Source organism: Cricetulus griseus, chromosome 3 (genome assembly GCF_003668045.3).
Source record: "Cricetulus griseus strain 17A/GY chromosome 3, alternate assembly CriGri-PICRH-1.0, whole genome shotgun sequence".
NCBI lineage: Eukaryota > Metazoa > Chordata > Mammalia > Rodentia > Cricetidae > Cricetulus > Cricetulus griseus.
In genome coordinates, this window is record NC_048596.1 from 102,342,358 (window position 1) to 102,369,978 (window position 27,621).

The 27,621-nt window shown below is 43.0% G+C and overlaps 1 protein-coding gene across 1 annotated transcript in view; it reads right to left on the reverse strand.

The window, feature by feature from the left end:
- Positions 1 to 11,735, reverse strand: part of Gab2 (GRB2 associated binding protein 2) — a 161,546-nt gene extending 149,811 nt beyond the window's left edge. Inside the window, exon 1 of the mRNA XM_027407673.2 lies at positions 11,522 to 11,735. Within this exon, the coding sequence (XP_027263474.1) occupies positions 11,522 to 11,596 (75 nt within the window). The 5' untranslated portion in view covers positions 11,597 to 11,735. The remainder of the gene's footprint in view (positions 1 to 11,521) is intronic.
- Between the last annotated feature and the right edge of the window lie 15,886 nt (positions 11,736 to 27,621).

Below are 27,621 nucleotides of genomic sequence, written 5' to 3' on the forward strand. Positions count from 1 at the left end.
AAAAGAGGACAAGAAGTTCAAGGGGTTAGGGAGGTGGGAATTAAGTGAGAGGTAAATATGATCAAATTTGCATTAAGTGAAATTGCCAAAGATTTACTAAAATACACATCTTTAAAAGGAGCATGAAATTGGTAAAAGTGATCTTTCATTACATATACTTGAGAAGCTCCATATTAATGCCAATTTACTTTATATGGTAATGAGAAAGCTACAGCTTACTGGGTATGGTGGTGAACACCTTTAATTCCAGGATTAGATATTACAAATATTATAAAATATAACAAATATTACACAGCAATAAGGAGGCAGAGGCAGGTGGATCTTTATTAGTTTAAGGCTAGCCTAGTCTACATAGTGATTTCCAGGCTAGCCAGGGCTATACAACTCTCTCTCAAACAAACAAGCAGGTCATGTCTTAGGAGACTTTTTTATGGCACAGAATATTTTTACTATACCAACTTAAGGTAATACACAGGGTAAATAGTCTTTCACGGTTTGTAAACTATACAAATATAAATACAGAAAACATAGACAAAAGAAATACATTTAAATGTTGTGTATCCCTTTGTAGCAGGTGCTGCTATATAGTTACTTTTCTGTTATCTATGTTTACAATAACTACATTATAGAAGTAAAATTTAAGTGTCACTAAAATTCTGTTTTTGCTTTTTATGTATCATTAAACATATTAATGATACATAAAAATGGATTTCAGTACATTTTCATACATGTTTATAATGTATTTTGATCTTATCACTCCCCTTACTATCCTCTCTTGTCCCTCTCCCATTTTGGTTGATCTCCTTCCTTTTTCCAAGTAGACCCAGTAGACTTCTCTCTCTCTCTCTCTCTCTCTCTCTCTCTCTCTCTCTCTCTCTCTCTCTCTCTGTGTGTGTGTGTGTGTGTGTGTGTGTGTGTGTGTGTGTGTGTGTGTGTGTGTGTGTGTGTGTGTGTGTGTCCCAGTGAATTTCATTAGAGTTGGTTATAGGAGCATGGTGACAACAGGAGCCTGGGCATTCTAACAATAGTTACACCACTGAAGGAAATGCTTCCTCCTCCTCTAGCAACCATTAACTAACTGCCTATACACCCTGGTGTAAGGCCTTTTGAGTCCCTCCTCCTGTTCAACTTTAAAGTTGTATCTCACTATGTTGCCCAGGTTCCATCTCAGCCTGCCAAGTAGTTAGGACTAGAAGGCATATGCCACCATGTATGGCACAGAAAAAAAAAACCTAATTTTTAACAGCTCATTCTGTGAAAGTATGCAGAACCTGTAGCTTAAACAATCTTGTTTTCAACTCAGTTCTTGTTCCAGTTGTTTCCTTTTTTTAAACATATAATTAATCAATTAATTGCTTGTATGCAAGGAGGACATGGGCATGCCACAGCACATGTGTGAAGAATAGCCTGGGGGAGTCAGTTCTTTTCTTCTACCATGTGGGTTCTGGAGATTAAACCCAAGTCACCAGGCTTGGTAGCAAGAGTTTTACTCACTGAGCCATCTCACCAGCCCCCTCTGGTTCTTTCTTATTCAAGGAAATGCCATCAACCCTAATGTAATGTTTGTTCAAAACTTTAAAGAATAAAGAACTGGGTTGTGCAAACCACCAGAGCTCCAACTGTCACATTGTTTTAAGGCAGACCAAGGAAAGACGCTGACTTTCTTCCAAGAAATCTCCCATGTGAATTGTAGTTAGAACATGCTATATATACATAACAATGGTTAACAGCTTAGTGAAATGTTAGAAGAGTGCCACCTATATGACATACACATTGCAAAAGATCATAAGTAGCTGGAAGCAACACAAATGTCCAACTGGGGAGACATATGCATAATATATGGCATCTCCACTAAGATGATAATTTTAAAATTTATATATACTTCTAGGATTTGTTTTATAATATTAAAACAAAGAAATATTAAAAGGAGACCACATCCGATCTCTTCTGATTTTAGAAGCTAAGCAGGGATGGGCCTGATTAGTACTTTGATGGGAGGCCACCTGGGAATACCAAGTGCTATAAATTAAAAAAAAAAAAAAAGAAAGAAAAGAAAAGAAAAAAAAAGAAAGAAAAAAGATCCAGGTGTTGGTTCACACCTTTAGTCCCAGCACTCAAGGCAAAGGCAGGCAGACCTCTGTAAGTTCGAGGCCAGCCTGGTCTACAAAGAACTCTCTCCAAAGCTACAGAGAAACCCTGTTTCAAAAAAACACAAAAAACAAACAAAAAAGAAATAGTAAAGGAATAGATGAAACAAATGTGATGTTTTGATATGTGATACCATATAAATCTTTATTCATTTCACAATTTGCTTTTTTATATAATCAAGATTTTTTAATAATTCAAAACTGTGCAGAAACCTATTCATAATTACAGTGTATGGGGGATGGAAAGCAGGATACAAAATGCTAGCTTATTGATAGCTGGTTACCATGTAAAAACCAACTGTGTAACCAACATAATGACAATATTCTTTACTTTCCATAGTGAGTTTCTATATAGAATTATTTTTGCTTTTTCCAGACAGGGTTTCTTTGTGTAACAGTCCTGGGAACTCACTCTGTAAACCAGGCTGGCCTCAAACTCGAAGAGATCTGCTGCCTCTGCCTCCCCAGTGATAGGACTAAAGACATGCATCACCATGGCTCAGCTCTATATAACATTTTCATAAAGGAATCAGGATCTTTTAAGGAACTGGATAATTCCATATCTGGATCAAGATATGTAAAACATAAACCTGGAAGACCTTGTCATATCATACAGCAAAGAAACCATTAGACTAGTAGTATCATATCAGAAGCCAATTTGAATAGGGTACCACAGGCTAAGAGTAGTACAATTTGAACTTCAAAAACAAAAACAAATACATATTGGATATATTTAAGCATGTGAGCTCATAATTACAAAAATACTGAGAGCCAGATTATAGTGCCTATCTGTAGTCCCATTTACTCAGGAGGCTAAAGAGGGAAGGTTTTGACTTTATACTAAATTCAGGATTAGGCTGGGTAACACATATAGGTACTATCTCAAAAATATCACAATTGATCTGTTTGGAGGGTATTATGGAACCAGTTCTGTGTGTGTTATGTACATGTATGTACAAGAGCTCACGGAGGCCAAGGACAACATCACATGCCACTCCTCAGGCTCCATCTGTAGGCAGTGCATTACCTGGAACCTGGGGCTTACATATTAGGATAGGCTTGTTGGCCAATGAGCCACAAAGATCTTCATGTTTTTATGTCCCCTGTACTGAGAATACAAGCATGTGGCACCACACCTGGCTTCATGTGGGTTCTGGGATTGAGCTCAGATCCTCACTTTTTCATGAAAAAAAATGCTTTGCTAACAAACCAGCCCCTACCCCCACTATTCCAACAACTTGTAAATCAATAAAAGTTGCAAGCATAAAACTGAGAGTACAGTAGTTACAATAAATTGGTGACAATGACTGATGGCACTTTGCTTTGAGCTGTTGTCCAACAAATGGCACCACACCTAATACCCTGTGCTAAATGAGACATTACATGGTCTGTAACTGCAAAAGGAAATTGAGAGCCCAGTATCAGAATGCTAGAGGTAAAATTGTATTTTAGAAGCAAGTTCAACAAAAGACTCACTTTGGAGAAATTTGGAGAGGATCTCTGAGTTGAGTTTGAAGGATTAGTAGTGGTTTAAATGAGAAATGTCTCCCATAAACTCAGATCTCTGAACACATAGTTCCCAGTTGGTGGGTCCTGTTTGAGGAGGATATGGAGTCTTTAGGAGGCACTGTCTTGCAGGACACTGAGGTCAGCTTCCAGTTCACTGTCTCCTGGTGTGTGGATGAAAGTGATTATTCAGCTTCCTGCTCTAGCACCCTGCCATTATGGACTCAAGCACCCTGAACTACAAAACAAAACAAACTCTTTCTTCCCTAAGTTACTTTTAGTTATAGTATTTTATCAGAGCAAAAAAAAAAAAATACAGCACTCCCTAGAAGGCTTTGCATTTTAGATGACTCTCAAATATGAGTTCAAGAATCCCATGTTCAAGGATCCACACTCCCAGCACACATACATTTCTCAAAGTCACAGCTTCAGGCAAATCTCTTAGTTGAATTTCCATTCACTGAAACTGGAAGAACCTTGAGATGTTCCTCCCTGGAAACACCTAACTCCTCAGCATTCAATTCTAGCTTCAGAATCCCACGTATATTGCAACTCTGATCTGGCTCCATGGTGAAATGGATGTGAAGACACTCATGCTCTTGGTCAGATATTCTAAGGAAGGTTTAATAAGTATAAATTTGCATCATTCCATTCTGCTACCTCCTCCAACACTAAACGCTTCCAGCCATCTCTGTGCTAAAAAGTACTTGAGATTTCTTTCCCACATTATCCTGGTAAATTCTCAAACTCAGTAGAGTAATAAGAATCATTCCAGTTTTATAGGCAATAAAGTAGGAGGCAGAGAAGGAAATAATCCATTCAAGAACTCAAACACTGAGGCAGGTCTCCTGAAGACAAACACTGTCACCTCACACTCACATTTCACAATGAAAAAGTGGCAAGCTATGAGGCAAAGACTTACAGAATAAGAGGGATACTCCTTGCCAGTAAATATTTTCCTACCATCAAGGGCCTTCTAGAGAACATCCTTCCTCAATGCTCTTTCGGTTTTCTTCTATGGACTTGACTTCTTTCTGGATGGATTTACTGTTTCCTAATCTCATATTCACAGCCTCTGTCACCCTATACACCATATTCCTTTTTAGCTCATAAACTTCTCAGTCCAACTCAGGTTCCCTTCTGTCTCAAAACTCATGTCATTTTCTATACCTAATAGTTCTTGCCATTACAGTTTGTTTCCTGAATTATATAAATCCATATTAAGGGCAGTGTTCTGCTTCTCATGTGTATTTCTTGTCTTCAGAGTCTGCAAAATCTTTGACAGCAGGGTTAAATACTGATTTATCCTTTAGGAGGGGAAAGAGTGTGATATATTCTCTAGTTGCAGTTGTCAAAATTAATCTGGATGCTGGCAAAGCCTGCTTTACACTTCTGCACATTTTGCTGTAGCACCAAGTTATCATATCCCATTATTCCCTGTGATCTAGAGAAAGACCAGGCAGAGATTAGAAAGCTATGCCAGAGATGTTTCATTTGGTAAAGGAACAGATGTGTTTTCAAGCTTGGTGTAAATTCACTGCCTCTGGCTCTCAGATGTTGATGAGCTAAGGCTATGGACAGTCCATCCTGTCTTTTCTCTTGAATTAGAAATATCAGCAACAAAGAAAAGTAATACTAGAAACATTCCTAACCCCTACCACATGCAGGTTTTTTTTTAATTAAATTTTATTATTTTACGTGTACAGGTGTTTTGTCTGCATGTATGTTTGTGTACCATGTATATGGCCTAGTACCCACAGAGGCCAGAAGAGGGTATCAAATCCCTTGGAACTGGAATTACAGATGGTTGCGAGTCACCTTGTGGTCCCTGGAAACTGAACCCAGAAGGCATCTCTCCAGTCCCACAGAAGCTTTTTTGTTAAATTGTGGTAAAGTACACAAAATATAAAATCTACCACCTTGACTATTTTTAAGTGGTTAAGGTAGTAAATGAAATACCCTGAGCTGGGTATTAAAGACATTCACATTGTGTTTCACCATTACTACCATCCTTATTCAGAACTCTTTCAACGTGTACCACTGAAACTGTGAATCCACTGCACAAGAAATAATTCCTGACCTTCCAAATCACCATTCTTTCCATCACTAACCTAGATATGTTATGAAAATAGTCATATAACATTTGTCCTTCTTGAGCAGCCTATTTATCATAATATCATCAGAGTTCATATATTTTGTAACATATCTACGTGTCAATATTTTTAAGGCTATTCTTTTTGGGTTTTGGTGTTTTCGAGACAGGGTTTCTTTGTGTAGCGTGGCTGTCAGTAGACCAGGGTGGACTCGGACTTATAGAGATCCACCTGCCCCTGCCTCCTGAGTGTGAGATTAAAGATGTGTGCCACCACTGCCCGGCAATAACATTTTTCTTATCCATTCATTCACATGTGGCTTACTTCTACATGAGGAAATAGGATATAATGTTAGTGACAAGCTCAGGAGATTCAAGGGCAATATGAACTACATAGTATATTCAAGATTATCATGGGCTACATGAGCTCCTGTCTCTAAAATAAAATAAAACTCAGGGACAGAAAGATCAGTCAGCAGTTAAGAGCATCTGCTGTTCTTCCAGAGGACCTGGGTTCTGTTTCCAGTTCTTATGGTGGTTTACAACCATCTATAACTCCAGTTCCAGGGTATCCAATGCCTACTTATGGCTTCCACAGGCACCAGGACACATAATACAAACATGCATGCAAAACACACACATGACTCAGGAGAATGTCCTGAGTTAAAGGAATATTTTTGTTGTATTTTGGGACAGTCTTGCTATGTAGCTGTAGGCCGACTTCAAACTCTCCATGTAACTCTGGTTATCAAATTCATACCCCTCCTACATTATCACCGCAAGTGCTAGTATTATATACATGTGACACCTGGTCTAATTGGCATTTGTAGACCACTTTACTTCATGATAGCAGAATAAACATCATTTCAAATAGTCAAGGAACATAAAGGCAGAAAAATTCTATCTTCAGCCATAAAATAAATCTCAACAAACTATGTATTTTATTCCCACAATAGAGCAAAACTAAGAATTGGGAACAGAGAAATAAGAAAATCTTTAAACAATTGGAAACAACATACATCTAAACTATCCATGAGTCAAAGAAAGTCTCAAGAGAAATAAAAAATAAACATTGAACTAAATAAAAAATGAAAATACAAATTATTAAAAATTTTAGAATAAACTAATACAATCCTCAAAGGGGATTTATAGCTCTAAATGCATCTATTAGTACTAGAGGAAAAGTCTCATATCAGTAATTTAAGCGTCCACATTAAAAAAACTTAGAAAAGTAATATAAATAAATCAAATGCTACTAGAAAGAAGGTTATAATAAAGAACAGAAACTAATGAAATTGTATGCAGAAAAGCAATAGATAAAATCAGTGAAAAAATAGCTGGTCCTTTAAAATTATCAATAAGGTAGGCATGGTGGCACCCTTCAATCCTGGCTCACGGCTGGCTGGTCCTGCTCCAGTACCTGGCCACACATCCAAGATTATATGGGCAACATAAATTAGACTTGATGGTTTGGGCTGAGATTAGGACACAAAGTTGGGTGGGTAGGGAAGTTGAAGGAAGGATAAATATAATCAAAATACATTATATAAAGTTCTCAAAGAACTAATTTTAAAAATGCCAAAAGGGTCAAGAATTGTCTGAGAAGGTAGGAGAGAATATGAGCCAAAATACAAGCAGTAGAATTAGCTCTGACAGTGGGGCACCTCATGTACTCTCGGAGGTGGAGAAAAGGAAAGAAATCATGTAAACACCGAGTAAATTGGGAAATCTGAATGTGATTTGTGCAGATGGCCATACGCTGATCGATTTTCTTTGTGATGAGAAGGCAAGGTCATCAGCAAACACTGAAGGGATGGGTTAGTCAACTAATCCAAAGCCAGGAATACACATATTTAATAATGATAATAAAAGAAGAACAAACAGTTACTGTTTGCTTCCTGCAGCTGTTCATTAGAACCAATACAACTTTCTTCAAACAAACCACCAGGGGGCAATGCTGTGACCAATCTTCTCTTTCCCTCAAATCTTGCAACACTGTGAAATTATAATAGACTATAATGCGTTATATGTTGTAAGTTTTTCCTCCACAAAATCCTGTTTAACATTTAAGTACATGTATGTGTGTGTTCTCATGCATGTGTGAACTCACAACTATACATGGGAACGATGTTCTTTCTTTTGTCAACCTCTCAGCATAATCACATGATGCTGAGGGATAATACTCAGTATTATCCTACTGAGTTCCTACTCCCCACCCAGTTTCTTTAGGATACACAACAAATACTCTCTAGAGCAGTGGTTCTCAACCTTCCTAATGATGGACCCTTTTATACAGTTCCTTGTGTTGTGGTGACTCCCAACCATAAAATTATTTCATTGCTACTTCATAACTTAATTTTGCTATTGTTATGAATCATAATGTAAATATCTAATAGGCAGGATATCTGACCCCTGTGAAAGGTGTAGCAATCCACAGGTTGAGAACAGCTGCCCTACATCATTTATTTGTTCTTTCTTATGGCTAATCAATTAGAAGATCCAATGAGAAAAAAGTCCCTAAAAGCAAAACCCTATATCCAGGTGTGGTGGCATAGGCCTTCAATACCAGCACTTCGGAGAACCAGGAGATAACCCCAAATTCAAGGCTAGCCTGGGCTATAGAGTGAGTTTCAGGCCAGCTTAAGGGTGAGACCCCATCACAGAACAAAAACAACATAACACATCCCTAACAACATAGCTTCTTCGGAGTTGTATTTTTCCCTATTGCCTACCTCTCCCCACAAATTAGAGAGTTATGTTTTCAAAATAGCCTTAAACTGTCATGTATTTAATAAGCTACGTTCTCCTTTCTCTCTGATGTTTGATGCACCCTTAAAATGAAGACACGTCAATCTACAATACCACATGACTATTAAGTATACCACTGACAACAGCTATTTAGGGGTTATGTACGTAGCAATCTGGCTGGGAAATATCTCTAGGTTTGAGTCTAATTAATTTGAGCTTCTAAGAAACCAAGAACAGAACTTTAATTTAAAACAGTTGACTGAGATTTTAAAAGGAAAAATAAATGTAAGGGCTGGAGATGGGCTGGGGATTCAGTAATAGACTGCCCAGAACCGGCATGACTTTGAGTTCATAGGCAAGACCTTCAGCTCAATCCCTAATATGAGGATGTGGGTGTAAAAGCCAACTGTTTTCCCCAGACACTTAGTGGATATAGAAGGAGGCTGTGCTCTGCAAGCATAGGTTATTTAAATTGGCTGTTTCCAGCAGGAGTACTGAACTTCTACAGCTGGAGAGGCTTCCAGTCACACCAGGCTGTTGCTTATATCAGATGCCTAAGGGGCTGGAGCCAAAGGGAATGTGTGAAAGGGGGAGGCTGAGGTCATCAGAGGACCAGGAGCACTAAGGAGTTTAAATGGGTAAAAATCTGTGTTTGACACAAGCTTCCAAACTTGGCTATTTTGAGCTAAAGCTATTCTAAAAAATATTCAAGAGCTAGGTCATGCAGAGAATCTACATGGTAAGAGTTGATGAAGCCACGAGTCAAAGTGCAACAGTGTCAATTTTTTTTTTTGCAAGATGTTTCAAAAACAAAGTTTCAAAGATTTCTAAAGTAGTATTATTTTTGCTTGTTTTTTTCAATTCAAGGATGATCTGAACTTCTAATCCTCCTTCCTTTTCCTCCTTGGAATGCTGGTATTACAGGCTTATGCCATCCAGCCCTGTTTATGCAGTACTGGGATAAAACCCAGGACATCTTGTATGCTAAGCAAGCATTCAACTATGTTACATTCCCTTCTAATTAGAAAATTGCATTTTTTTTTTAAACAGGACACTATTCCACTGGCTGGTCTTATAGTTTGGACTGGCCTTGAGCTCACTATGTAGCCAAGGATGGTCTTGAATGCTGTGATACTCCTGCCTCCACCTTCCAAGTGCTGGGATTACAGACATGAACAGCCACATACCCCCTTCCCCGACCAAAAAATTCCCCAGTTTCCTAAACTATCATTATTGTGTATGTGAGTGCTTGTTCACAACACACCATTATCCTGGAGGCCAGAACTCTTCTTCCATCTTTATATGGGCTCCAGGGGATCAAATTTAAGTCACCAGGCTTGAGGGACAAGCACTTTTACCCACTGAGCCATCTTGGTGTTGTTCACTTGCACATGCAAGGGTATTTATTGTTTGTGGGGTTTTTGGAGGGCTGGGCTGTGTGTATTCGAAAAAGAGGCAGGAGGATCTCATCTAGCTTAAGCTGGCCTAGAATGCTGGAACTATGCTGGCTTTGAACCTGTGATCCTCCGATCTCTGTCTCCCAAATGGAAGTGCTGAAATTACAGGCCTGGGTTACAGCAACAGGCAACCAAACAAAACAAAACACTCTCTTAGTAATAAAAATATTTTACCCACATCAGAACCCCCCAAATGAGCGTTAAAGTTTAAACACCTCTACCCTATTACTACAGGTCAAATCTTTGTTCATGTTCAAAAGCCACAGACTAAATCCTTAGATTCCCCCACCCCCACACAAATGACCTAAGTCAGAGTCTGATTTCATTGACACACTTGCACTCCCCAACAACAGCACTTCCTTTGAAAAACAGAATGTCACTTCCTCAGTCCAGAGGCCAGAAGTCCCTTGATTCTGATCTGGGGAGCAGAGACAGGAAACTCTGGTAAGCTCTGTCCCCCATGGCCAGCCACTGGTGCAGCTGACAGAGGGCAGGGTCTGCTGGGAGCTCCCTTGATGCACTGCAGCTGGAAGCAACCGCTCACTTCCAGGCTGTGGGAGTGATTTCTCAGAGTCCAGCAATCCCGGGCAGCATAACAAGGACGTTTCTTGGCAAGTGAAGAGGGAGAAGATGGGAGAACCTGCACTCCTTTAACGGACTTTCCGTTTCTAAACTCCTCGGACTACCCCGGTCTCAGATCTTGGCACCACTTTGTTCCTTGATCTCTCTAGGGAAGGAGCGGGTCCGTTCCCCCCACCCCGCCCCCCGTTGTCAGTTTCTCACCTAGAGGGGACAGCGTGTCCCAGCAATTTCAGTAAACACTGTCAGTTAGCACCACCTAGCAATTCAGAACCATGATCTCTCCAGACCCCAGACACCAAGGGCTGCACAACACAAAACTCTGGTCAGTTAGAGCGGACCAAATTGCAGTGTCACCCGTGGGGCGGACGACCGCGCAGGGGGCGGGTGGAGGGGCTGTGAGAGACACACGGAATAATGGCAAAGAAGGGGGACAAACAAATGAGTCACTTAATACAGGCGCTGCACATGCCGCTGACGCTACCGGTGATGCAGCGGCCGCGGACTGGAAGGAAGCCGGCGGCCACCGGGGAGGGGCAGGCAGAGAAAGGGACCCGGAGAGGGGCGCGGCGCCTCGCCCTTTGTGGGCCCGGGACCGCGCTGCCCCTCAGCCTACCCTCCCGCTCCGGGCGACTCGGGCCCCTTCAGCCCCGGGCGTCAACTCTCCGGATCGCCCAAAACAATCGCTACAAACTTCGGCACCACGGCGCGGAGTTCCCGGGGAGGCCGGCGCCGAGCAGCGGCAGCCACCGAGCCGCAGCCCCGACCTGCGCCCCGCCCCTCGGCGGCGCACCTGTGACAGGTGTGCAGCGCCCCGCTCGCTCGCGCCCCGCCGCTCTTGCCCTCAGAGGCCGCGGGGCCCCCGGCCCGCCGCTCCCGGCCTCTCTCAGCGTCCCCACCTCAGAGGCCACGGGACGCGCCCCCACACCCGCCCAGTCCGTCCGCTCGCCCGCTCGCCCGCTCGCCGGGCCGCGCCCGCTCGCCTCACTCACATAGCGCCTCAACTTCTTCTCGGGAGGCGATTTCCTCAGCCAGCCGGTGCACACCACGTCGTCGCCGCCGCTCATGTCGCCGGCTGACTGGAGCCCGCCGTCGGCTCGCGCGGACAAGGGCGCGGGCTGCTGGGTCAGCCGGCTGCCGGTGCGCAGCTCGCGGGGAGGGGAGGGGCCGGGCAGCCCCGGGCGAGGACGAGGCGGCGCGGTGCGCGGGCCCGGCTGCCTGCGCGTGCTCGACACTCCCCCCCACCTCCCGCCGCCGCCGCCGCCGCCGCCGCGCGCGCGCACACACAAGGGCCAGCCCCACCAGGGCGCCTCAGCAGGCGGGCGCTCGCCACGCCCACAGTCCCCGAGGGGTCCCTGAGGGCATCCTGCGCAGAAGCCAGCTACCCAGGCTTCGGACCCTCCAGGCCAGGCCTGGAGGACTGCTGAGCTGTCGCCAGCCGGTGCGCCCTCAGGATCTTGGCTGTTTTTTTGTGTTTACCCCCCCGCCCCCCGCCCCTCAAGCCTAGAGCTGCAGGCGGGGTCGTGAAGACCTGCTGGCTGGTGCTGGTGCTAGGGCGAGTGAAGGATAGAGGCTGCCCACCCTAGATCAAACATCGATCCTATCCCTCCCCCCACCCCCACCCCAGGGTCGTGTGGGAAAGAGATCCAAGGGCTGCTCCAGTTTCCTGTCCATTCTCACAGTTTCAGGTTTCAGTAAGTCCCATTCTGGCTGAAATGAGTGTCCTGCTTCCCTGCAAGTTAACTCTCACAGCTCTAGGCCAGAGAAGGAAAGGGACCTACTGTGTGCTGTGAACTTTTGCATTCATTGTTCACAGCGATTGTCTTCATTAACCTGCCAATCGGGTAAGCAGTAATTATACCCATTTTACAGATAGCCTGAAGCCCCACACGGACACAAAGCAGCCATTTCTAATCCAGGTGTGTTGGGAGGGAGGAGGATCGTCTCACCTGTTTTTTTCTGAGTGGTGGATTGCCTGCAGATCAGACGGGGGAGGGGGGCGGGAAGGGGGACGGGACCTTATTGCTAGGAAACAAAGTCCAGCTGGCTCTCTCCCATATTGCCTCTGGAAAAACCGAATCCAGTAAAAGGAAATTGTAAGAGTTGCAGAATGGAGGAAGCAAAAATTAGTCAATGTATTTCATAGTGAATGGAAAAGCAAGGCGGTGTTGAAAATAAGAAACTGTGATTTAAAAAAAAAAAAAACTTTCGGAGTTTCCACTCACTCGCTTAGGCAATGAGATCTCTCACATATAAATGTGAATATAAGGATCTCTTTCTCATTGCTTTGTGTTGAGAAGGCTGAGCTAAATACAAGGAAGCACACACCTAACATCAGTGCTCCGGGGGGAGGGCGGAGGAAAAAGAAAGCCCAAAGCAGAACTTTTTGGTAAGAGTTCTTTTTTAACTCACAAAGCACCCTTACAAAGATCATTAAGAGGTAGGCTCTCTAGTTTCTCTGGCAAGTTGCTTAGTAACCCACTTCATCAATGGGGAGTTGTGCAGTTGATGACCACCCGGAGAAGCAAAATCTCCCAATGCTTCCACATAAGATTATGTTTCCGGATACTTTGTTCATTTCTCTGTTTTGGTGCAGCTAAGCTAGTTGTTTTAGATAGCCGGCATCCTTTAGACCAGTTGATTTTGATTGGATTGGAGAACTCTTCAATCATTTCAATCAGTTTGTGAAATCCAATCCCTTCCAGGTGCTTAGCTTTTCTAGGCACCCTGGGAGGTGAAGAGACCACTCCCCTTGCCCTCATTTTCAAGAACCTTCAAGTAACCAGTGTGCTGCTGGACGGACTGTGAAGCCAGAATGCTTAGGCTATATCTGGTACCATATCATCCTTGACTTTTTAACTTAGGGATTCTTAAGCCACCAGTAGAATTATGGCCATTTTAAACTTCTGGCTCCCAGGACTTTACTTTGTGAGACATAAATATCAAAATACTTAGTCTGCCAAATCAATTGGGAGGCAGTGACTCCCAGTCAAAATAAAGAAACCCTGACTGCATTCACATCCAAGTTGTGGGGCCAAGTCTCCAGGACTGCAGCCTGAGAAATCTGCAAGGATTGGCCACCTCTAGGGTCTGTGATGGAAGTCAAGCAGAAATATGCCCTATTCTTTCCTAGGAGCGTAGGAACACTTATCTGAGAACTATATGGTTCAAGACACAGGCTGGGAAGCTCTTCAGCTGTTAGTTTTGGTTGCTTTTGTTTAACAAAGACCCTGGTTGTTATTTATAAGTCCACATGGAAACAAACAGAAGTCTGGTGTTCTGTGATCAAAGACAGGAAGGGTCTTGAAATACAACAGTTACAGACCATGGGTTTTGGGAAGTCCTCTGAACACCCTGATCCTTCCCCCAAGCTTAGAGGAAGGGGCCCCACTTAGTGCTCTTGCTCTCCTGCCCTGACTCTGACCCTCCCTTTCTTATCACTGGCTGCCCAGGATGAGCTGCTGCACACCACAAGCAGGACTGTTGTGGGGGTCCCTGGCTCTGTCTTCAGAGTCTCAGAAGTGTGTTAGGCATGGAAATAGCCCTTGGACAGAATGCTCCCATCTGGACACAACTATCTGTTGTGTCCCCCGCTCCCCCATCTCCCTGGAAAAAAAAAAAAAAGGGAAACACAATTATGTGAATGATTTATTTACACGAAGGTGGGCGCCACCTATCGGAAATAGCTGGAGTGACAGCCGCCCCCAAGTCCTGTAAGGGCATGCTTCACTAGCTTGTAATTTAGGCAATTTTGATTAAAGACCACTGGTATTTCCTGAGAGGAATTAATAGCCAGCCCCAAGAGTTCTTTGGGACATTAATCCTATATTCTCATTAAGTTCCCAGGAAATGACCATTCTAGGGGAGGTTACTCTGTAGAGATTAAAGACATGCACACCTTGGGGGTGGGAGTATGGGAGGGGGCAGATCCAGACACCACCTATGCCCTTTTTCCTTTCTCCTCCACAAAGCCTGGGATCCAAAGGGTGCAGTGTGGCTTTGAATGTTATCGAAGACCGCCTGTATTCGTGCCTGTCTCAAAGTTGAGGGTTTGTGGCCAGCAGCAGGTGCATGGCTGGTGGAAGGATCCCAGGAATGGTTTGGGAGAGCTGGAGAGAGCTGTCCTCAACTGCACACCAGGCCAGAGTGATTAATACCATTCTCTTCAGGCTTGACGTCAGTGACTGGCCTGCTAGTCAGATTGGATGTTTGTGTCCTAGACCTTCTGCCTTTTCTCCTCTTCAGTTTAGCTGACAGGTTAATTTCAGAGCTGAGTGCTGCAGTGAGAAAGTCAGTGTGGCCAGATGAGCCATCATAGCTGGTGGCTTTCAAGACACTCACCTCTGGGGAATATTGTGTGTTCCTGGTTACTTTGAACCAACTTTATAACCCTCATTAAATTACCCTCTTTCTTACCCCAGGCTGAGGATGGTGGGCTTGGGGAGTGACTAAGACCTACTTGGACTTCCTCTCTGTTGATGAGTTGTTTGATAAACTTCTTAGAAAAGTTTGAGCTAGTCCGGTTTTTCAATTTCACCTTTGTCAATAACCAGAAACAACCAGGCATTCCACCTTTAATCCCAGCACTTAAGAGGTAGAGCCAGGTGGATCTCTGTGAGTTCAAAGCCAGCCTGGTCTACAGAGTGAGTTCCAGGATAGCCAGAGCAACATAGTGAGCCCCTGTCTCAAAAGGAAAACAAAACAACAGACAGTACTACATGTTCTGTGACAGTTAGCTTCCTAGGATGTGGCATCAACAGTGGTGGGAGTGACAATGTTACTAGAGTCATTAGCTGAAAAATCTAGTCCCTGGCAACCTCAGAAAGCTATAGTCACCTGTCCTCATACGCAAATAAAGGGACTCTTAACAGTGAAAAGCTGAGAAAGGAAATTTATTCAATGTGGCCATATTGAGAAATAAAAAGTGTCAGTGACCCATGTCTCTAACTCCAAATTCATCCTGTGGGGAGCACTGACTTAGGTTTAACCAGAGGGCAAGACACATAGGTAACTAAGCAATTCTGGTCAAGGTGTGGTCCTGCCTATCACTGACCCATCATTGATCTAATTCCACTTTATCCCCTAAATTGTCAGAACTGTATGGAATCTCTTCCTAAGAGGCAAGTCCCTACTCTGGCTAACACAGGGCTTCAGCCTTTCCGTCCTCCAACATGAAGACGAGAGAGAGAGAGAGAGAGAGAGAGAGAGAGAGAGAGAGAGTGCATTCGTGTGTGTTCTTCATTTGTTTAGTAGTCTAATAGCTGGAGGAAGGGAGACCCATCAGTTTCTTTAGATACCCTTTCTCTTGCCATGGTGGTCAAAGCAACATCTCTCCGTTACACAGATCCTTCTGCAAATCCAGTTGTCATTCTCCTAAAAAATACTGAGTACTATAAACAAGGAGCAGCACCTTACCTGCTTCACAGAGAAGTAGCTCAAATTAGACCTTGACTTCATGTCAAGACCCATTTCCCTAGAGCTTACACATGTTCTTTCCTGCAAATACTTGGCCAGAGTTATGAGTTCCTTGAGGGCAGGAGTATATCTTCATTTTTGAGGTCAGATACACAATACATGGTCATTCTGTAGTTGTTGTGAATCCATCCTTAAATGGATGACAAATAGGACTGTGGACTCCTGGAACACCCAGAATACCAGAGAAGGATCGTCCTACCACAGCCACCTGCCCAGGGGGAAAGGCTGAGAAGATTCAGGGAATCCTGAAGTTGCCCCCCTGAAGATGGCTATTAGCTGGGAGCATAGCTTAGGGCTGGAGAGCTTGGCCAATTAACTGCTGTAACTCTTGGGGGAGTTTCAAAATCCATGGTTCTTTTGACCTTTTGATTTCTACCCTCAGGCTCCAGAGAGCTAACTCTGTTAACCTTTAGTTTCCAAATCCAGCCACTATGGTAGATGCCTGATTTTTCCTCTCTGGGACTAAGCACTGAATCTTTCTGGTTATCTTGACTCATGGCTTTACTAACAGCCTTGTGGTTCTAGCACTAAACTTCTCTCCCCACACAACACTAGAAAACCAGGAGAAATCATATCCCATTGAACATGTGTGGTGATGTTTTGTTTATGATCTGACAAATAAAGCTTGACTGAAGATCAGAGGCAGGGGTCCTTTAATCACAGGACTCAGGAGACACAGAGGGGTCTCTGTGAGTTTAGGTTACCCTGAGCTACATAAGATTACATCTGTCTAGAAGAGAAACAGGGCTCACACAAAGATGATCTCAGCACTTGGGATCCTACACCTTTAATCCCAGAACTAAGGAGGTGGAGACAGGAGTGATATGGCTGGGCAGAGAAAGGAATATGAAACAGGGGGAGACATGAGAGGGATGCAGTCTGAGGAGCAGTGCAATCTGAGAAGCAGTGCAGTCTAAGCAGGCTGAGGAGGCAGTCTGAGGGGAGGATCTCCCCCTTTGATCTGAGCATTGGTAGAGGTAGCTGGATGCTTTGCTTCTCCATCTTCAGCATTAACCCCAATAACTGACTCTGAGTTTTTATCATTAAGAAAAATTAGAATACATGCTACAAACATGAGCAGAAATTGTTCTGCTAGGCATGATGGTTTATGATTCTTGTAATTCCAGCACTCAAGAGGCAAAGGGAGGAAGATTGCTGTAGTCTGGAGGTCTAACTTATGCAGAAATTCTAGGCGATACACTATGAAGTACTCTGCCCACCCCTGCAGAGGAAGCAATAACTTGCCCCTGGACCACAAGTTGCATTGCATACTATGAGGGTCTGCAGGTGGTAGATATTCTTTTTGTTTTTGTAGGGAATCCAAAGGCCTTAGGTATTTCTTCTCAGGTCCCCAAGATGACTGGCCCAGACCTTGTGAGGAGCTGTTGAATGCTTTAAAAACTGGCTTTCTGGTAGAGGAGACTGCTTTATCGTATTTAACGGTAAGTATTTATCCACCCCACACCCATGGATATTTCAGGCTATCAATGTAATATCCTTGAATACAGAGTCAAGAGGTACACACTAATACACCATTATTTAGTATTTCTAGCATAAAGATAAGTAACATGAATAATACTAACAATAGTGTAATGAAAAGTCAAGGGCAAAGGATGGTTTGGGGAGTATGTATCCGATGCCTCTTTATTAAAATACAGGTGTCATGTATCCAAGGTCTTGAGGTACTCTAGTTGAGGGTAAGCTTGGTCTCTATCACCTCCTTTCTCTACTTCTGGAATTACAGATGTGTGGACCACCCCATCCAGAACATTTCATTTAACTGCAGACTTATATGACTCAGTGTTTTGAGACATCATTTCTTTTCTTTTTTTTAGAATCTTTTATTATGTACACAGTGTTCTACCTACATATATCTATGCAGGCCAGAAGAGGGCACCAGATCTCATTATAGACGGTTGTGAGCCACCATGTGGTTGCTGGGAATTGAACTCAAGACCTCTGGAAGAGCAGCCAGTGCTCTTAACCTCTGAGTCATCTCTCCAGCCTGAGACATCATTTCTTAAACAATTTTCTTTTTGAGAGAGGGTCTCACTATGTAGCCCTTGCCCTGTAACTCTATTGTCTTAAACACAAGAATATCTGTCTGCCTCTGCAACCCAAGTACTGAAATTAAAAGCATCTGCCACTGTGCCTGCCCACTTTGTATGTGTTCAAGGCACATTCACTGTTGTAGCACTTTTCAGAATTGCACTCTTTTTTTTTTTTAAACAGATGAACTAGATTCCACTCAGTGGATATACCAAATTTTACTTACTTGTTCATCAACTGATGGATATTGTAGTTGTTTGTATTTTTAGGCTATTATGAAATCTGATGAACATGTATTTTAAGCTTTAAAAAGTGTTGGGTTTTTTTTGTTGTTTATTTTGTTTTGTTTTTCGAGACAAGGTTTCTCTGTAGCTTTGGAGGCTGTCCTGGAACTAGCTCATGTAGACCAGGCTGAGCTCGAACTCACAAAGATCCTCCTGCCTCTGCCTCCTGAATGCTGGAACTAAAGGTGTGTGCTACCACCGCCTGGCCTTAAAAAAGTGTTTTTAAAGGTGTGTGTGTGTGTGTGTGTGTGTGTGTGTGTGTGTGTGTGTGTGTTTGCCTGCATGTATATATGTATACCATATGTGCCTGGTGCCTTTGGAGAAGAGGACATTGGATCCCCTGAAACTGGAGTAATAGATGGTTTTGAGCCACCATCAGGGGTCTAGGAACTAAATTCTAGTCCTCTGAAAAAGCAGTAAGTACCCTTAGTTTCTGATAAATCTCTCCAGTCTACTGCCTCCACTTTTGTTTTTTAAAGACAGGGAGGGTCTCTTTTCCATGATGGTGGCAGCCATCAGGTGAGCCAAGATGCCTACAAATACATCTAGGGCTGTGGAAGAAGAAGTCCCACATGATGCACTTCCTTCTGAGGGTTGGCCCTGGCAACACCTCCCACTCTCTGTTCTTCACAGGGCTACCAGCCACAGATAAACTGCAGAGGCAGGGATATAAGGCCAAACAAGGTCATGTCATACACAGAATTTGTGTCCATGGGGTGGCTGTGAATGCCCAGTCCTAAGGGTACAACTTATGGCAAGCCTATCCATCATGGTGTTACCCAGCCTAAGTTTGCTGGAAACCTTCAGTCTGCTGCTGAAGAGAGAGCTGGATGCTATGAGAGTCCTGAAATTGGGTTTGTGAAAATTCCATATATAAATTCTTATAAAGCTATTAGAAGGAACCCTGACACCCAGTGAATCACCAAACCAGTCCACAAGCACAGAAAGACGTGTGGGCTGACATATATGGACTGACATTTGTGGACTGCAAGAGCCGTGGCCTTGGAAAAGTGCTGCAAGTTCCACCACACTACCTGGAGAAGGTGAAATACTCTCCAGCTTCACCATTACTGCTAATACAAGTAATATTTGTAAAACTCATACCCAATAAACAACTTAGGACAGGAGAGAAAGACAGGATCTCACTATGTAGCCCAGGCTAGCTTGCTGCCATATATATTCTAGTCTGGAATTCCTAAGAAATCTGCCTGCTAGATGCTGAAACTGAAGTATGCATCACCACACCTGACTTGCATTTCAAGCTTTTGCATAAACACAGAAGTCTCTGATCAACTTTTCTTTCTTTATTTCTTTCTTTCTTTCTTTCTTTCTTTCTTTCTTTCTTTCTTTCTTTTTTGACAGGATCTCACTAGGTAGTTGTATTAGTTACTTTGCATCAGATGAGATTGGGCGTGTTCAGGGTGGCATCATGGTGACCACACTACTGATAAATACAACTTCAGGGAAGATGTCATTTGGCTACTGGTTTCAAGCCATCATAATAGAGAAAGCACAGCAGATTAGCATAGTTTGGTGGCAGTGACAGTGTGTGGTAGAAACATTTTTATTTTAGGAGCACTCTTATTTACATATCCATCCTCGCCCTCCCATCCTCCCATGTTCCCCCCAACTCCCCAAACCACTTCTTACTCCCCACCTCTTCCCCAGGGATAGTGAAGCCCTCCTCGGGGGACCATACAAAGTCCATCATATCATTTGGGGGAGGGCCTAGGCCCTCCTTGCTGTATCTGGGCTGCAATAGTATCCCTCCATAGGGAATGGGCTCCCAAAGTCCACTTGTGCACTAGAGATAAATACTGGCTCCAATGTTAGAGGTCCCATAGACTGTCTTGGCCTCCTAGCTGGCAACCACATTCAGAGGGCTTGGTTCAGTCCAACGCTGGTTCCCCAGCTTTACTAGGGTCTCCGTGTTCTCACTAGGTCAGGTCAACTGTTTCTGTGGGTTTCTCCAGCACTGTCTTGGCTCCTTTGCTCATCCTTCCTCCCTCTCTGCAACTGGATTCCAGTAGTATGGCTCAGTGTTTAGCTGTGGGTGCCTGTTTCTGCTTCTATCAGCTACTGGATGAAGGCTCTAGGAATGGTAACCAAGGTAGTCATGAATCTCATTATAGGGGAAGGCCCTGTTCAAATTCTGGATTATTTTCCATAGTAGTCACATCTACCTGCAATGTGTAAGCCAGGTTCCAACCTGTCCACATCCTCTCCAACACTTACTTTTCATTTTGCATGACAATTTACATATTTCTTAACAACCAACTTATCCTTTACAACTGAGCAATCCATTCTCAACAGCTGACACGAGCCAGTTCTAGCACATCACCCAACACACACAGCCTAATGAAAACCCCACCTTTTCTCTAGTCTTGTCCTACGTTGACAAGAGCATAAGTAATGGATTTGGCTTTCCTTCCTACACTACTTTTCCCCTTACAGAAAATTGTACAAAAGGTCTTGGGTCCCTTCTCTTTGGGAATGGAGATGATTTTTAACCTCTGGACAGTCACAAATTTTTCAGCTCGCACCAAGCACTGGAGGGTGAACAGGGTGTTTTCCCTCACACATTTGTATTTTGGAACAAAAATAAGCCTGAAACATATCTTCCTGACACCCAGATGTATCTTCTGGAGGAGCCCTCAAGCAGTTGCTGCAACAGGGCAAACATCTGTGGTCTGTTTCAACATAATTTGATGTAATCAGGGTTAATTTTGATGATGTAGTAACCCTGAAGACTTTTTTTTTTTTAACTGGATTACTGTTGGGTCAACAATCATTTGGCATTACGTTTAGTGGCTGAAACAAAAGCCAGAATTAAAACGGCTTCTGGCTCAGCCCCCTTCTAAATGACAGCTCCACTGGGATTAGAATTTATAAAGCATATTAAGCACAGTTGACTAAAAAAGGAAAGCAGTTGAAGTCAAATGACATGCAAGCATATCTAGGGTCCGGTATATCTCAGAAGAGCTGGGAATTCATTTGATGCTTTCTTTTCCTAGAGTGGTTAGAAATATGTTGGCAGCAATTGTAATTTAATATTTTCACAATGTTCTAGGGGAAAACAACTCAAAGATTCGACTCTGAAATTTCTGTGATCCAACCAATGAACTTGGCAGTTAACAATTCCTGTTTTCTATAAATATTTTAAAAAATGTTTGAGGTGGCAAGCATTGGCATATACCAGGGTTCAAAGAGTGAGTGATGGCCAGGTGTGGTGATGCATGTCTTTAACCCTAGCATCCAGTATGCAGAGGCATGATTAACATAATTCCTGGAACTCACTCTGTAGACCAGGCTGACCTCTCACAGAGATCCACCTGCCTCTACCTCCCAAGAGGGAGGAGTGCTGGGATTACAGGTGTGCACCACCACCGCCCAGCTGCATACTGGTTCTTAAAGACCTCTTTAATCCAAAGGATAGTTCCAGAATACCTGATCTCTGAGAGACTCCTCCATCAGTAAACTTCACTGTACGTATTCTTTTTTTTTGTGTGTGTGTGTGACTTAGGATGTTAAGAATCCTAAAAATTGAAGAAGACACTTACCATGTTACTGTATCTTATTTATCAGGAATTCCCCGTCTAAATAATCTCATGATTAACATAATTCCTGGGATAACATGTGGGTATGACAAAAGAAAACACCTAAAAATAAAAAAGAGAATTCTATAAGTCACATAGTCTAGTGAACCCAGGGCCTCATGCATATTGGACAAGCACTCTGCAAAATTACACTCCCAGCCTAATCTGTCTTCCTTTAATTGTAAAAGCAGATACCCATTTTTGAATCTATTTAAGCTCAAATGGGCAAACTTATTGTTAGGAAATCGAATTATAATAAAAACAAATATTTTTTAATGAAAAAGGGTTGGAGAGCTGGGTGTTGGTTGCACACGCCTTTGAATCCCAGCACTCGGGAGGCAAGCTACACAGAGAAACCCTGTCTCGAGAAACCAAAATAAATAAATAAATACATTTTAAAAAAGAAAAACGGTTGAAGAGATGGCGCAATCATTGCGTACTTTCCGCCCTTTCATTGGGCCCACGTTCGGTTCCCAATGTCCACAATGGGCAGCTCACAACTCCAGCTCCAGGGAATCTGATGCCGTCTCTTAGGCTCCATAGGCACCCAATACATGTGGCATACACTCAGATACATCACATAAATAAAAAAAAATAAATCCTTAAAAAACCAGAGCCTCCCATCCAAGTACTAAACTGGGAGAAAGCCAGAGAACTGGCCCCACCCTTGCTATAGGTGCAAGGGCTGAACTAGCCTGGGCAATCCTGGAGAGTTCACCTTAGTGGTGAAGGGGAGAAAGTTAACCGTTGACCAACCCTGCAAGTACCTAGGCCCCAGAATCAGTGTTAATGTGTTGACCCACCCCAAAATCTACCCATCCGGGACCCACAAGAGCAGAGCACAGTGTGTGTGTGTGTGTGTGTGTGTGTGTGTGTGTGTGTGTGTGTGTGTGTGTGTGTCCTTGTCCTGTGGACCCAGGGCTGCAGGATCTCCATGACACAGGACAGCACCTGGATGTCCAGGAAGAATCCCAGTGAGGGCCCATCATCGATGGTACAGCAGAGACCAGGGTCCTCACATCAGACCAATGGGTCTTTTTGACAAATGCCTGCATGCAAAAACAAATGGACAATGGGGTTTACTGCATGACTGGGGTGGGGAGGGAAATGGGTGGGATCAGGAGGCATGATGTGAAACACACACACACACACACACACACACACACACACACACACACACACACACACTTTCAATCTCAGCACTGGGGAGGCAGAAGCAATTCAAGGCCAGTCTTGTCTAAATAAGTCCTAGGCCAGCCAGAGCTACATACTGATACTGACAGTATCAAATTTTAAAAAAGTAAATTTTATCAAATGGAACAAGTTGATGGCCCAAGTAAGGATAGAAACAAGAAAGGAAATACAGCAACACAACAACAACTGGACAGCCAGGTTTTGTGTCTCTGAGCATTGCCATTTCTTTCTCTTCCCAAGGCTGCGTTCTCTGATTCTTGAGGCCCTTGGTTGCCTGACAGCTCCCAAGTTTGTGTTTCTGGTTTCAGCACTTGATCCATACTCCTTTGTGCTCCCAAACTTATTTCTTAAGAGAAAATGAGACAGATCCATTATGGGTCAGGTGTCTACCTGTCTGTTCAGCAAAGGGTTCAAGAATGTTTTCTAGGAGCCCATTGGCTAACAGGAGCCGGTGGTAGGGCAAAGGAAGTGGATTTTGTTTGGTTTGGTGTTTAGAGACATGGTCCTCATATTCCTCTCTCTTGCTGGATTGTTACTATGTAGCCCAGGCTAGCCTTGAAATCAGGCAATCCTGTGCTTTACCACCCTTACCACTGAAATTACAAGGTGTCCGACACCATGGCCAATTTAAAATAATGTTTACTTTTTATTCCTTTTGTAATGCTGGAGATTCAACCTAAGACCTTGAGCATGCTAGGCCGACACTCTCCTATTGAGCTGTACATCCCATGCTGGACCAATAGGTTGTTACTAAGTAGATACTCTGAAAAACAACAACAGCAACAGCAACAAAATGCCACTTTTTTGAGACAGGGTCTCTTGTAGCCAAGAATGATGGTGAACTTCTGATCTTCCTGCCTCTATCTCCTAAGAGGTATTATGGATTCAGGATTATAGACATGTGCCACCATGTCTGGTTGTATGAGGTCCCGGGACACAAACAAGAGCAAGTGCTCTCTCTGTATCTGAGCCACATCCCCAGCTCTGTTTTTCTGTTTTTTCCTCCCCTCACCCCACCCCCTCCAGAGTCTGGCTATACAGACTGTCCTTAGATTTGTGGTTAATCCTCCTGGTTTAGGGTTCTGAATACTGGGATTATAAGAATGTACCTTGTCAGGCTTGAAAAAAATGTAATTTTTCAGCATATATCTAGTTATTTATCATTTGAACATCAAAACGCTTAGAAAAGCATGTGTTTCTTTCAAATACAAAATATTATGCTTATATTCAAATATCTGTTACTTAGGAATGGTTATTTATGTGAATGGTATTCAATTCTCAGTAAGGATTTGCTGAGAAACTACCACCTCAAGTGCAACAGCAGAATACCAAGATGAACAAAGACTAGTTTCTTAGAACTTACAGATCCTTCTAAGGAAAGAGGTGGGCAGCTCTCTGCAGTAGGATCTGAGCATTATACAACAAGAGGTATGTTCAGATGAAATCAGAAATTATTTACTACCTCTATGGGGACTGAAGACAGATCAACTTACATTTCTACTTGCTTATGGGTCATCAACATGGATAGGCAGAGTAGCCAATGGACATTTGTTGAATTAGATGATTTAAGTAGTTACTGCTTTAAACTGGAGGCAAGAAACTTGCCTACAATTAGAGTAAACTTGGAGAAAATCATAAACTGAAAAAAATCTCAGCAGTTTCAGCCCAATCCCTTGGAGTTTGCCTCCGGATTTTTTCCAGCTGAATAGTATTAACTGAATACCATATGCATGGTACATGGTTAGGTCCTAGGGATATAATGGTGAAGCAGTACAGACCTATCCTTGAAAAGTCACCTGCCAAGTCATTGTATACAAGAAGCAATGCCAGGAGAGATGCCACAGAAATCACCTTTAGAAACACAGATCATAAAGACAATTAGTTGAATCTACAGATGTCTGTCTGTTTTGAGAGAGCATCTCTCTATGAAACTCAGGTTAACCTCAAACTAGCTAGTCTCCTGTGTGATGGGATTTCAGGCATAAAGCAGCAGATTTGGTCCATTACTTAAAAAAAAAACATTTAAAAAAAATAAGAGAGGCTCATGTAGTCTATTCGGGACTTGAACTCATTATGCAGCTGAAGATGACCTGGAACTCCTCATTCCTCTGTATCTATCTATCTCTTAAGTGCTATAAGACTATATGGTTTATTCAGTGTTGGACATCAAACCCAGGTTTCAAGTATACTAGGCAAGTACTCTACCAACTGAGCAAGACTCTCAGCCCAACATTACTTTTGATTCCTGCTTTGATCCTATGGGTTTTTGTTTTGTTTTGGGGTCATTTGTCAACAAACAGTCCATTCAGATTTTTTTTAAAAACAATACTAACTGGTACTCGTTAGTACCTACAAAAATGATATAAGTTGTTTTCAATAAAATTGACATGTAGGGGTGCTGGAGTGGAAAAAGGAAAGGGAAGCACCTGGACACTGATATATTGCTAATATAAGAGGAACCAGAGTGTGAGAAAAACACATACATAGAGAGGAGGAAATATGGGAGAAGTGTTGGAGGAAGAGCAATGTGGGGTGAGAGCTATGGCAGGCTGTGATGCAAGGGTTCCCAGGGGTCTCATTCTGCAGGCTTGTTTTCCATATTTCACACAGAGGCATAAGAACTAGCTTAGAAACCCAGGGAACAAACAGGCAAGGTTGCATACACCTCTAATCCCAGCAAGTGGGAGGCTGAGCCAGGTTGCCCCAAGTTTGAAGCAATCCTGGTCTGTATGTCATAGCTGACATGGGAAGAGTAAGTCTCCAACAGCAGCAACAACAAAGAATATAGAGGACAAATCCACTATCATGTTCATTGAGTAGGACATTTGTATAATTAATTATCCTCTATTATATACACAAAGAATCAAACCTCCTCCAAAATCTTCTCAGGGCAGAGTTAAACTCTTGCTTACTAGTTACTTGAGATGACTGTTTAAGAAAATGACAATTACGGGCTGTTCTATCCCAGATATACTCAATCAGTATCAACAATAGTCTCTGACAAGGACCGTATGAACCGGGAGTCTCTAAGACAAGTGGGCATGTCATAGTTATCTCTATCCAGAGAGTGCATTACTGGGTGTGGTACAGTGAGTGGTCAATAAAAGTTTATTGACCTGAACTGAGTATGTAGAAAGACTTTAAAGGAATCGGCACTACTGCCCTGAAATCACTGATTCTCCCCTTTATGTATACAGCATTTACCCACAGATCAAAACCTAAATGTTCAAAATTTTCACATAACCTTACTAGGTACAAAACTTCATTCAAGGCTGGGTGGTGGTGGCACACACCTTTAATCCCAGCACTCAGGAGGCAGCGGCAAGCAGATCCCTGTGAGTTTGAGGCCAACTTGGTCTACAGAGCGAGTGCTAGCACAGCCAGGACTGTTACACAGAGAAAACCTGTCTTGAAAAAACAAAAACAAAACCAAAAAACAAAAACCAACCAAACAAAAAACCAACAAACCTTCATTTGGCATGAATATATAATATATAATACATATATACATTAGTTAATATAGGTATGCTTTTATTTTTAATTTTAAAAGAGTTTCCATTGAGGAACCTTACAATTGGGCAGTGCTTTCAATTTATGCAACCCTAATATAATCTCACTGCTCTACCAACACTATAGGAGCTTTACTCTTATTTTGTAGGGGGCTTGTAACTTCTGAGTGTAACACAGCCAGAAAAATAGAATGTCAGACTTAAACTAGGGTCTTCTACAGCTAGTATCATTTCCTTGTCACTAAATATTCAGAAAATGTTCTGGCAGAGTTTTTTGTTTTTGTTTTTGTTTTTTGAGACAGGGTTTCTCTGTAGCTTTGGAGTCTGTCCTGGAACTAGCTCTTGTAGACCAGGCTGGTCTCGAACTCACAGAGATCTGCCTGCCTCTGCCTCCCAAGTGCTGGGATTCTGGCAGGAAATTTAACCTATCAGTTTCCCAGTGCAAGATTTTATAATGTAGAATATAACGGGTGGGAATTACATTTAAAGAGATCACTGGCCAGACATATACTAACTGGATGGAACCAGGTCTTGCCTTGTATGTTTTGAGACAGGGTTTCTCTGTATAACAGTCCTGTCTGTCCTGGAACTCTCTTTTTAGACCAGGTTTTCCTAGAACTCACAATGATCCACCTGCCTCTGCCTCCTGAGTGCTGGAATTAAAGGTGTTCATCACTACCACCTGGCTCAGGTATTCAAAGAAAATGTTATGTACTAGTGGTAATCTTCACTGGAATAATGTAGTGTGCTTCATCTGTCTCATGCTGTGGGTGAATGACCTATGGCTGGCTGTCATCCAAAAGTGAAGGAGACTGGAATTGCTTCGGAGTCCTCTCAAAGTGTAGGTAAGATTCTTCAGTAGTATTTACAGGAGATACAGCAACACCACAGGCTATAAGGTAGATGGTGATGCACAGGTAACTTCAAAGTTCTTCTCACATCAAGAATGTCATCACAGGACACATCCTGTGGGAGCCACTGAGGG